This window comes from Vicugna pacos, chromosome X (genome assembly GCF_048564905.1).
Source record: "Vicugna pacos chromosome X, VicPac4, whole genome shotgun sequence".
In the NCBI taxonomy this organism is placed as follows: Eukaryota; Metazoa; Chordata; class Mammalia; order Artiodactyla; family Camelidae; genus Vicugna; species Vicugna pacos.
In genome coordinates this window covers 28,881,959-28,893,945 of record NC_133023.1, presented here as the reverse complement: position 1 = coordinate 28,893,945, position 11,987 = coordinate 28,881,959, and the positions used below count along the sequence as shown (strand labels likewise).

At 39.4% G+C, this 11,987-nt stretch overlaps 1 protein-coding gene across 1 annotated transcript in view; it reads right to left on the bottom strand.

Annotated features, from left to right (window-relative positions):
* Positions 1-9,559: 9,559 nt before the first annotated feature.
* The window catches only part of LANCL3 (LanC like family member 3), an 87,686-nt gene continuing 85,258 nt past the window's right edge, over positions 9,560-11,987 (bottom strand). Inside the window, exon 5 of the mRNA XM_072956664.1 lies at positions 9,560-10,345. Within this exon, the coding sequence (XP_072812765.1) occupies positions 10,186-10,345 (160 nt within the window). The 3' untranslated portion in view covers positions 9,560-10,185. The remainder of the gene's footprint in view (positions 10,346-11,987) is intronic.

The following is an 11,987-nucleotide window of genomic DNA, read 5'->3' as shown; positions in this document are numbered from 1 at the left end:
GCGCGGGGCCGGAGCGCTGGAGCGGGGCCTGGGGGCGAGCGACCCGGCGGGGCTGGGGCGGGGCGCGCGGCCCGGTCAGGACACGCCCACACGCACGGTGCGCCGCCCGCGCGCCTCAATGCCCGTCGCGTCTCTGAGGTGACGATCCGCCGGCGGGCCGCGAACCCGCGCCGGGAGATAGCCCGCACCGAGCCCCACTGGAGGCGGCGGGCCCCGCCGGCCCCGCACGCAGCCGCTGGGTCCTAAAACCCCTTGGCCGGCGCTCGCGTTCGAAACCGTCACGTCCCTTAGAGAACCTGCAGCCCGCGGGGTCCCGAATTAGGGTCTGGATGCCTTTCCAGCCCAGTCTCTAGTTTTCGGGCCTAGGAGACGCTTAATTCCTCAAAGGGCCAGCGTTTCCGGTCACTTAAAAATAACCAGACCACACAGATGCTTTTCAAAGTACAAGTGTATTTATTGTCATGCACCCAGGATGTACCTTTTCACGGGGCCAGGTAAGCTTGCCCGTCTCCCAAATACAGTTCTTTGAAGCATTGCTTCCAAGGTGAAAGAGCATCAGTGGTAATCCTTAGGAGCCAACGCTTTCTTTCTCAAAACAACTGCCTTCAAAATGTATTCCTCTATAACTGACTAACGCAGAGCGAAGATCAGGACCTAATAAGGAAATAGTTTTCTAGCCCAAGCCATACCTCCCTCTGCTTGCTTCTGTGTGCCAGCCCCAAGACTAACACAGTTCCTTTTCACTCACTGGACTTGTGACAATCTTTTGGACATCAGGATGGGCTCAGCCCACTTTTGTCACTCAGCTTGAGCAAGTCACTAAATCTCTCTACAACTCAGGTTCTAACTTGTTCCATAAGAGATTTGACTTTAATAATGACAAGATCCCTTTCCCTTTTGAAATTAGGTGATTTCATCTTCAGGCATCTCTGGCATTTTTCTATTTATGAAGAGGATGGCAACACAAATAGAATGTGAAGATTCAGTAGGAATCAAGACAAAAATTGTAGAGGAGGGCTGTTTTTCTTCATTATTGGGTGGCCTGGGAAAATCTATTTATAAGGGTTAAGGAGAGGATTCAGCCCACAGCTGAGAAGTGCCAGGCCCATTCTCTAAAAGGATTACTAATATCTATTTATAGAACCCAGCAGGTCATCATGTCCTAGATCAAGATACACACACTGTCACAAACACAGAATAGGCAGCAACACTTCACAGAGTATTTGTGTAATATTTTATTTGACACTGTCTTAAGCTTTAATGGCAAAATTAATTTGTAGCTTAAAATGATTAATTAGAGCACACTCAATATTTAGCATTAGATTTTATTTTAAGGCAAAGGATTATCACAGGTTTTCTATGATTAAGTAGACTGTACATAAATATGCGGGAGGTGATAAGCCAATAAGTAACATTGCTTTAAACACTATAGAGTCCAGTTTATGGCGTATTATTGTCTACAGTACAAAACTAATACAGAAAACACATTTGGAAAGATCACAGTGTTTAGAACATTGTTAACAGCAGTTTTAAAAACAGTAAGGTGCATCTCTCAGCTTCTGACTCAATCCTGCTTCCAAAGAGATTTCATTATACCATGCACTGGCTGTGAGCAAATCCCCCACATGAAAAGGAGGCCACACCAACTGACTGTAGCACTTCCCCCGCCAGGAACAACAATAACAAAAGCTAAAATCTGATTAAGCACTGGCAAACTGACCCTTCTCGGTGTGCATACTAGCTAACTTGTCCCAGTGACCGTGTCTTTTATGTCTTATCGTTTGCCATTTTGTCTTTGAGAATAATCTATACATTAGAGCTTATGATTGCCAGTTTTCCTGTCAAATACCTAAATGGATTTTGACTAAAGATCAATTAAATGTCACGTATTGCATTATACTTTCTTGCTAGGACTGAAATAAACATTATTTTAAAAAAATTATGTACACAAGAATACACTCCTAGAAAGTGGCTTTTTTGGTATAATAATATGTAATATACTAGGATACTTGAGAATTTGGTTTTATTATAAAATACAGTACTACAACATTTTGTGATAATAGTAAAATATCTGACAGAATGTTCTGCTCTTAATTTAGACCTAGCTGCTACAGGTATGTCTTTCAAAGCGCCTGAAAGTACCCCTAAAGAAATATAATAATTAGCAAAAGGTCATAGAACCTGTTTTTGGCAAAAAGGCATTTTTCAAGAAGCCTTTCATTTTGTGTGCAAGACTTTCAAAATTTTAGTTATATACAGCAGATAACTGGTGTTGGATTTAATGCTACTATAAATTAAGATTTTAGAGTAATAATAACTAATCTCTATTATTTGATGTATCTTTAAATAATTTTGTCTTTAACTGCGTTTGTGCTGAGGCTAATGTATTGCAAAGAGTACAATTTTATTAATAATACTAATTTATTAAGCAGTTCTTTAAAATCCAACAGTACTTTAAATAATAGCATGTATTCATTCCTAGATAGGAATAAGCAACTATATTCTATTGACAGATTATTTTTGTATCATCCCAAAATAATTAAGGAATTGCACTAGTTTACCAGTGAATGTGAAATGTATCATTAGGAAGGTGAAATTTTTTTCCCTCCAATGATACAATCATATTTCTGTTTAAGTATTGTGGATTGTGTAAAAAGTCTTTTTGGTGAAGTAAATTTTATTCACTTGGGAAATGCACACTCCAAAACTAACATGTGGTGCTTAACTATTCCCCAGTATATGGCTTTGCGAAGTGATTCCCCAATAATTGGATTCTACAAAACCCATTGTGTTAATTTAGCTCCATGAAATCCACGAGGTTAAAATTCAGACTTCTGTTCCAAGCAGAGCTCTGCTAGATATTCAAAGTTGGGAAGGCTCTTACCTTTTTAGAGAATGGACTGCCCTTCCAAATCAGACGGATTCTAAAACCCAAACTTCGGCACTTAGAATGTTTCACTCCTACTTCTGTAAAGTCTATATAAAACTCATGGTATACTTGGCATTTTCAAGAGCAAAGGGATACTACTACCGCTATAGTCTTCAGAAGACTTCTCTAATATTGAAAGACTAAAGTCCTAAAAAACAGAGACAAAACTGATCTTTTTAATCAATCTTATTTGAATACGTCCATATATAAGGGTTACTATAGTCAACTTGGACCAAATTCGGTGACAGAAGCTACTTAATTGGTAATTGCCACTTAAGCACAGATCATAAAACAAAACTTATCGGGGCAGCATCAGAAGCCCCACTAAAACAAAGGCAAAAAGCTCATTTGCTAAAGACTGACACTTGTCAAATATAGTGTATAGCTTCTTTAAACTGATTGCTAAGTCACAGCTACTTTACACACTTTACAAGAACAGTGCACATTAAAGCATGTAAATTAACACCACACACAAACTATTTTTTAAAAAGCATTAGCGGGAACGGTATTACTCTACTTAAGAAACTGTATTCTGTTTATACATATACACATTCAGTGTTTCTCCCCTAATCTTTTTAGAGTGCTCCTAATTTCTCAAAGAATGAGAGGAAGCTGTGTATTTGGGTAGTTTCTGAAGGTCTGTGTCCCCATGCAAGATATTAAAGCCATCTGCTGGTTTCAATTTAGTAGGTGGTTCTAGAATGAGAAGACATATCTTGGCTCTTGGGTGATTCTGAATAAGTAGAGATTGGCTCCAAAAAGAGTGAAGGAGGGGAAGACACACAGTTTTTCTTATGTAGAGACACTTGTGGCAATTTCCAGAATTCTTGTCCCCAAAAGTCGAGTAAAGAATGACCTCAGGTCTTTGTGATGACAAGATAATTAGTAGGGATTAATACTCAGGGACACAACCATTGTTCTGGTATCTTTAATGGGCCTGGGGGTGAGGGGTGGGGGAAGGGGTGTTAAAACACCTGTGTAGAAAAAATCAAATAAGCATACCATGCCAGCCTGACCGTGTTTTTAGAGGGGTAGCTGGGTTACAGCCGCAATCAGGAGGTTGAACCTTCCAGACACAGAACTCAGCAACTTCAGTCAGCTTCCTTTATGCAGGAGAGTTTTCTCAGAATCTGTGATATGTTAGTACACCATGTAAATTTCCCAAAGGGGTAAAAGAATAGAACTTTCCTAACTCATTTCATCACCGAATCTATTTTTCCACAGGGCAGCTCTGGGTCCCACTGTTCCGAGTTTGGGGAAACACCGCAGTCCTCAAATGACATGCAGTGTTTGGTTTCCATTTTCTCCTGTTACAACGAAAACATACAGAAACCGTAGGGAGACCTTATCAAAACTGAAAACAGCTGTGAGATGCTAGCCCTGCTGTCCAGTGCAGTAGCCAACCCACACGGGGCTCTCGAGCACTTGAAATTGTGGCTAGTCCGACTGGAGATGTGCAGTAAGTGTAAAGTACACACCAGACTTTGAAGAGTCAGTAACAAAAAAATGTAAAATATCTCATTGTTAATTTTATATTGATTACATTTTGAGATGACAATATTTTGGATAGACAGTTAAATCAACTACATTACTAAAATGAATTTCGCTTTTTTTTAACTTTTTTTTAATGCAACTACTGGAAAATGTAAAAATTACGTATGTGGCGCACATTGCGGCTCTATTTGTGAAACTCACATCTGTTAACTTTTCCAGATAGCTACTATTGGCTTTAACCTGGCAGAAGTTTTAATGAAAATGGATACTTTAAGCTAGACAACTAGAAGTGTAACTAGGGCCCTCATTAATTATGTACTAATTTATTAGAGAGCAGTTAACACACCACGAAGACCCACTAAATCCGTTTACGCGTGCATATATCTGTTCACTCGGATATATCTAATAGCTAAATGCTCGGTTTTATTTCATATGTGATGCTGACTGTAATAAGTCAGGCAGTCTCTCTCTCTTTCTCTCTCACACACACATACACAAGTACACAGATGCACACAAGGGACTAAGAAAAACCAAACAGGAAACAAACAGGAAGTTCTTGCAAACTGTGTTTTCACAAGTCTCCAACAGTGAAGCCTCATGTATCCTTTCTCCCACCCTCCTTCTCTTTCCTGACTATTATTCATGGAGGAGAAAGGGAAGAAAAGAAAGGGTTCTCTGCTCCTTTAACCTTGCTGCTCCCTACCCCCAACCCCAAGAATAAAAATATCGATGATTTGGTTTTGATTTTAAATTTTTTTTTCAAATTCAGTTCAGAGGGGTAACAGGTACACAAAGGCCAAAAAAGGAACAGGAAATTCTGCAGATAAGGGACTCTGCCGTTTGTGGAGAAGTCCAGGTGGAAATGACAAGGTTCAATGCTTTAAGAAAATAAAAACAAATACATTTTCAAGCCCAAAGGCATCATCCTTCAGGCTTCCATTCATTAGCACTTTCAATTAAAGAGACAAGGAGAGAGGGGGTACCCCTAGTATGAGATTTATGCCCAGGTATTTAATGTAGCATGAACTTTGTTTTTGTTTTCACAACTACCAATAAAATAACTGGTTTCTTTACAGAGGAGAAGCCAGATAAACGTGGCCGCTGTTTGACTCTCATGAAGAGCTGCCCCTAGCCGGGGTGGGCTGTCTGGGACCTGTGATCTGACTGCAAAAAGGGCCCAACTCCTGCTGCTGCTGACTGTGAGGTCAGCCCTTCTGTCCAGAGGGGAGTCCAGCCTTCCTGAGCCTGGAGCTCTTAGCTGGCATGGATGGAAGAGATAAGGAGAAAACCTGCCCTCCCAGGCGAAAGGAGGTCACATGATTCAGCAGACAGGAAAAAAAAATCCATATCAGAATGTACTATTTAAAGATGAGAAGGAGGCCAAGAAGTTGCTGAATCAGGGGTGGTTTGGGATTAGTGGTCCCAGGAAGCAATAAAACCAACGAGTAAGATGGCTGGCTTTTAGCGGCATTAAATGTGCCTCCACAACTTACATGAGGGTGCTGAGCTCATGTAAGCTTTCCCCCACACACCCCTTGGCCTGCCTCTTATTTGCTTTCCTTGCCAAGTTTATGCCAGAATCACCCGGCCTTGGCGAATATAAGGCTTAGTCATTTCGCTATTAATTTGGGACAGTTGAATAAATAACCCAGGTCCCCAAAGGGAGGCCTTATATGCCATTGACAGTATATTTCTATCACTACAATGCATGCAGTTCTGAGGCCCAAATTAAAGTGCACACCAAACTCAACCCCAAATGACTTTATTTCCCAGTTTTTGTTTGTTTGTTTGTTTTTTGCTCTGCAGGCCAAGCCTGTAGCTAGCTGCTTTTCTTTAGTGACTGGTACTGCAATCCTTTGTTTCCAGCAAGCAAAATAAATATTTGCATTGAAAGGAGCTCCCGAGTAAACCAGCCTATTCCTATGGACTCAGCCCCAGTGAATCAGAACTTTCTGAGGCACAAATGCTACAGCCAGGATTGGTTCTAGAATATAAAACACATACTTTGTTTTCACCCATCAAATGAGTCAGACCCCGGACACTGCATCCACACATGGAGATTTCATTTGGCTGAAATGCTAATTTCAAGTCATAGTTGAGCATGATTTTCTATGCATGTGGTAGAAATTAAAATATAGCTTCCCCTTTAAGCACATAAAGGACCTACATATTATAAAACTCTTATATCCATTTTATCATTGACCACCCCGAGACATGGAGAGGGTGATGGTGACGACGACGACGATGATGATAATGGCTCATGGAAGTTGCTGAGCAAGGATTTGAGATTTCCAAAACAGGGCTCTTTGCAGTACTGTTTTTTCTTTTAATCATGTTTTCCCTTAACATGGGTATAAATCACAAACTTGCATGTTGCGTTGAAATTAGTGAGATGTGCTCATTACAGACATTGAAGCACTTTGAGCACTACCTTGATTAATGTCTCAAGTGTGTCACAGAAAGTTAAAGATACAAATTGCCATGGAAGAGTTTCAATTTAGCACAGACCAAGAAAATGACTCTGTTTCTCAAGTTATCAGAAAGTGAGTACTGTTATTGTCACAGGGGAGTCAATTACCTGAAGAAGCACAGGGGAACATATGGTGTCAAACCTCTATTCTCAGTTACCAGGTTACAAATAAAAAAAAAAAAGAAAGAAAGAAAGAAAGAAAGAAAGAAATACCTGATGACTGAAATGGGATTGGACAAAATAAAGATACATAACAGTTTTTTGGGGGGCGGGGTGAAAGGGAAGGTGCATAATTGTGTTAATGAAACAAAATACACAGGGTTGTAATATTTTCCAAAACTCCCTGTTCTCCAAGTATAAGGCAGTCTTCCCCATTGTTGAGAGATTATTTCAATCTATCCTCAAATATTTCCACTGTCACCTCAGGGTTTATAATTTTCGTGTCACATAAAGTAAATAATATTAAAGTTAAACTAGTGATGGTGAAAATATCCTCATAGCCTTCAAAAGGCAACACACTTCAGCACTATTCAAAAAAGAATGTTATTACACAGAAGGGAACAAGTTCGTAACTTAAGAAGTGACATGCCACACTTTTCTACAACAACACTAAAAAGGTCTCTTTCCTTTTTCTTGGGAAAACAAGATAGATGAGAGCCTTCCCAAACCTTTAATTCCACTCTTTCACAAAAATGAAAACTCTCAACATGTTTAAGTGCGAGACAAGCTTACCCTTGCTTCTAATTTACCGCGGTGTCAATTCAAAAGGACACCAACATGGCCTTTTCTTGGATGTAACACACAAAATGGTTGCCTTTTCACAATAGTCAGCACAACAACATCACAGTTAGCCTACTGGACCTTAAAAGGGTGGGCGAGCAGCAATTAATTCAGTTTTTCTGAAGTTCCTAGAAATGAAACTGCTATGTTGAGCTAGATTATCACTTCTTAGTGCTTTAGGTTTTAGGTCTTCAGGATGAATGGCCGGAAGGGTCAGCAAACAGAAACAGAAGCTAACTTCTGGAGGTGATTTTGTTCACTGCTGGATCCTCAGGTTCTAGCCTAGAATACTGAATGAATACACTTGGGAAGTGAAACCTTGGGTTTGGCTCCTCATTCTGCCCCTTCCCAACTGTGAGACTTTGGCTCAATTATGTAAATCACCTCGAAGGGTTGCTGGATGATTAAAAAAAACATGCCTTCTATAAAGCCCGATACATTGAATGCTTATTACCCTCAGCCCTACAGGGGACAGGTGCCATGAATTTAAAACCAGATGGTGAAAACCAGGTCCCACTATCATTTCAAAAGGAGACTACTTTGGAGAAGGCATTTTGTCTTAAGGCTTTCTGAGAGGTCCTTGACCATTCACAAAAGAACTTCTGGAACCCAACTTTGGGAGTCACCTGAAAGCTGTTTATATACATGGTACTGATTCAACCTGAGTATGTTCAAAGATGAACAACCGAGGCCAACTTTACATATTTGAATCTGAGGATGTGAAAATGAAACAATGAGCTAAAAAGGTACAAGCTTTTCAAAACCATTTTGCCCTAGTTTGTTCTGATGTGTGCAAACATAAACAGAGTCATAAAATATACAAAGACAGTTCTTACCTTTCTTTAGCCACAGATACTTTGAGAATCTTAATGAATGATAGAGATTGTCTTCCCATTAAAAAGAGTGCATGCGCATACACACACACACACACACACACACACACACACATTTTTAGGCAAGAGTATTCCCAACTCTTCCCAAAGTTCATCTATGAATCAAGAAGTTAGGAACTACTGAACTAAATAACTCCTTAGGTTTACATGGGGATAAATGCAGAATATATACATATATATTTATACCCCCATGTAAACCTAAGCACTTAGTTATACGTATATATTCTACATCTATCATGTATATCCAAATATTTAATGACTATTTAAATAATTGTTAAATCTTATACAGTATGCAATTTCCTCCTCACTCCAATATATGAAGTTGCCAGTGACCAAATTCTAGGAAAAGGGGAGACTCGTGTTCTGAGTATTGAAGTGGCAGATGCTCCCACAGTGTTCTGCAAACCACTGTTTACTTGAAGTTGTTTTATAACTCCTACGTGTTGACAGCAGGGTTGAATTCAATGTGACAACTTGGCTCAGTGGGTATTGTAGACAAATTCTGGTGGAGCCTGTGTCTTGGAAGGTAAGGTGACCAGCCAGGGAGTTCACATATCTCTTAACTGAATAGTGTAAAACTGAGCAGTGTTCTTTCCACAATCACTGGTCCCTTTCCAGGCCAGTGTGTGGAACACGGTATTCCAGCAAAGGCAGACATGACACACTGTTGTAGTGGTTACCCTGATCTTTGAGATGAGTGATTTTTACCACGAGTATATTTTACAATTCAGCTAATAGCTTCATTGGGATTACACAGGCATTTAAAAAATTACTAACAATAGACAATACACAGCTTGCGCTTCAAATTGAGAAAAACACTTGGCAGCAACACTTGCTATCGTATTTGCGAGCCTACGAATTTTTCTACTCTAATTGAGCTTTAGGAAAAAAAAGGAACCAGGAAAAGAGATGCTCTAAGGCCTAAGGAAACTTTGAATTTGAGGGTCTAAACCTAAGTTATGACATGATTTCTTAAAATGCCCAGGGGAATGATTAAAAATAAAGATTCACATGCCAACTTCTCCATTCACTACAAATCATGAATTTCAATAAGTAAAGGCAAAGGACAACCAAGAGTTTCCCTCTTTTGTCCTTCAGCAACTGGACACTTACCCCTCCTAGCCGTTTTCCGCTCGGCAATTACTTGAGTTTTTTGATTGTCTTTATTTTTGAATTTAGGGGTGGAGGGCACCCAGAAATGGTCAGATTCTCTCTCCAATTGTAAAGGTATTTTGGCATCTCATTGCCATAGTCCCCATTTCAGTTTTGCTTTCTAGGCCGTAACTGAAAGACAGATGATTTCTTTCCCCTTTTCCTCGGATCTCTGGTCTCGCATCTATTCCCTGACATAGTCCATCTCTATGGGTTTTAGAAGAGTTGGGTGTCTTAGGCTCGCAGGTTCTCACACTGTTTTTTCCCTTAAATCTTGTACCATTATTGCCTTCACCTGCCTGCTCCCTTCCTACCTTCCTTCAGTCCTTCCTTCCTTCTCTCGGCGGCAATGTTAAGGCTCAGGGTTGTGATACCATTGAATGTGGCTTGTGTGGGAAGGGCCTCGGGTAGTAGGCTCAGGAAATCTCAGGGACCTTCTGCAGGGCCACAGTGCGACACGGAGCTTTCTAAACAAAGACGCTGAAGAGAGGGAACTCAGCCTGGTTGGGCTGCAGCAGATCGATCAGAAAGCACACCGTCCCGGAGAAGCCTTCATACAAGCTGTATATACTTTCAAGGACCCGGGAACCGGCCTTGAATTCCTCGGTAAATAAAAATTCAGCAAACCTAAGAGAAGAAGAGGAAAATATGAATAGTTTTCATGTGACTGTTTCCATATTACTGGCCTTGGGTTGTTTCTTTCTCCTCTCTGCTAAGTTCAAGTTTTAGCATCGTTTCCTTTCCAGAATTGTATACATTTTAAGAAAGACTTTTTCTCTGTTAAGAAAACCAGAGCTGCCATAATGTCATTGTGCATGTTTCTCAAAAAAGCATGTGGGCAAGCAAATTCAACTATTTTCAGCATTTGCAAAGCAAAACATGTTTCTGAGGATTTCATTCCTTCTGCCGTCCAATAATTAAAAGTAAAAAAAGACAGATAAATAGTCATACTTTTATTTATCTTCAATGGAAGCAAGCTGATATATGCTTGTTCCTTTATTTACTTTTGATTGTTTTTAACTGAAGCATAGTTCATTTCCAGTGTTGTATTAGTTCCTGGCATACGGCAATGCCTGCGCCTTTAAAAGAGTAAATACGCTGTGTTTCTGCAGGCATATTATTTCTGAGCTAGGTTTCATTTGTATGTGACAGAGAGCAGAGACTGTGAAAATAAATGGGCAAGATTTTATACAATCTGTGCTTTGGGCAAACAAAAGAAGAAGATGAATGGGAAAAGGCAAGCCACATTTTATAATCATGACATCAAATAGCAAACTCAGCTACAAGATAGATTATTTTTAGGACATCTGCCTTAAAAATAAATCACTGGCCTCTAAATGCTCTACGAAAAGATTTTTTTTTTTACTTGAATTTGCCACAGATCCTATTCAAATTTAGATTATTGCTACTACACAGGGGGTCCTATGAAGAGTAATTACTTATTTGATCTTTTTAAGGCTCTTGGAATTATTGACAGCAGCTTAAAATAAATCAGCAGGAAACACATGACAATTCTGTTTGGGATAATTTTTCTATCCACTGTTTTCCTGAATACACAACAATTTTTAAATAGAAGTCACAATTTTAAACAGTAGAATAATGATGCATCTTAATTGTTTAATTCAAAATGTATAATTACACAATGAAACTTCACAGTATAGCTTCAAGGAGTCTTAACCTTTTTAGTCCTATGGATCAGTTGGCAGTCTGGACTGTCTCAGAAAAAAGTCTTCAAACACATTAAGTAAAATACACAGGAGTCCCAAGAAAATTAATTATATTAAAATATGGTTAGCAAAAAATTTTAAACCAAATTTGTGATGTAATGATATATGGATTCTTTATTAACACATGAAATAATAAGATCTAATAGTGGGTCTAATAACTACTGACATGTCTAAGGAGTGATGGGAGTAAAATATTTCACAATATCTGCAACAAGAGTAATAAGACATGAGAATATCTATGACATCTGGTGACAGAGTCACAGCCACTGTTAATTCAGAATTGAATGAAATGCTACATTTCAGCTTGAGATGTAATACTTTTTTCTCAAATAAATTCACATATCCTAGATTAAGAAGCCTAGGTGCAGGAGAAAGAGGAAGGGCATTGGGGTTGTGATATCCGACTCTGATAATTTCATGTTAGATGAACTTTGTCACATTTCTTAATCTGACTTTAAAGTGCTGAAGTTACAGAGTTGCATAAAATTATCTGTAAAGATCAAAGATAACATATATTTGGCTCTTCGAGCAAATAGCAAGTG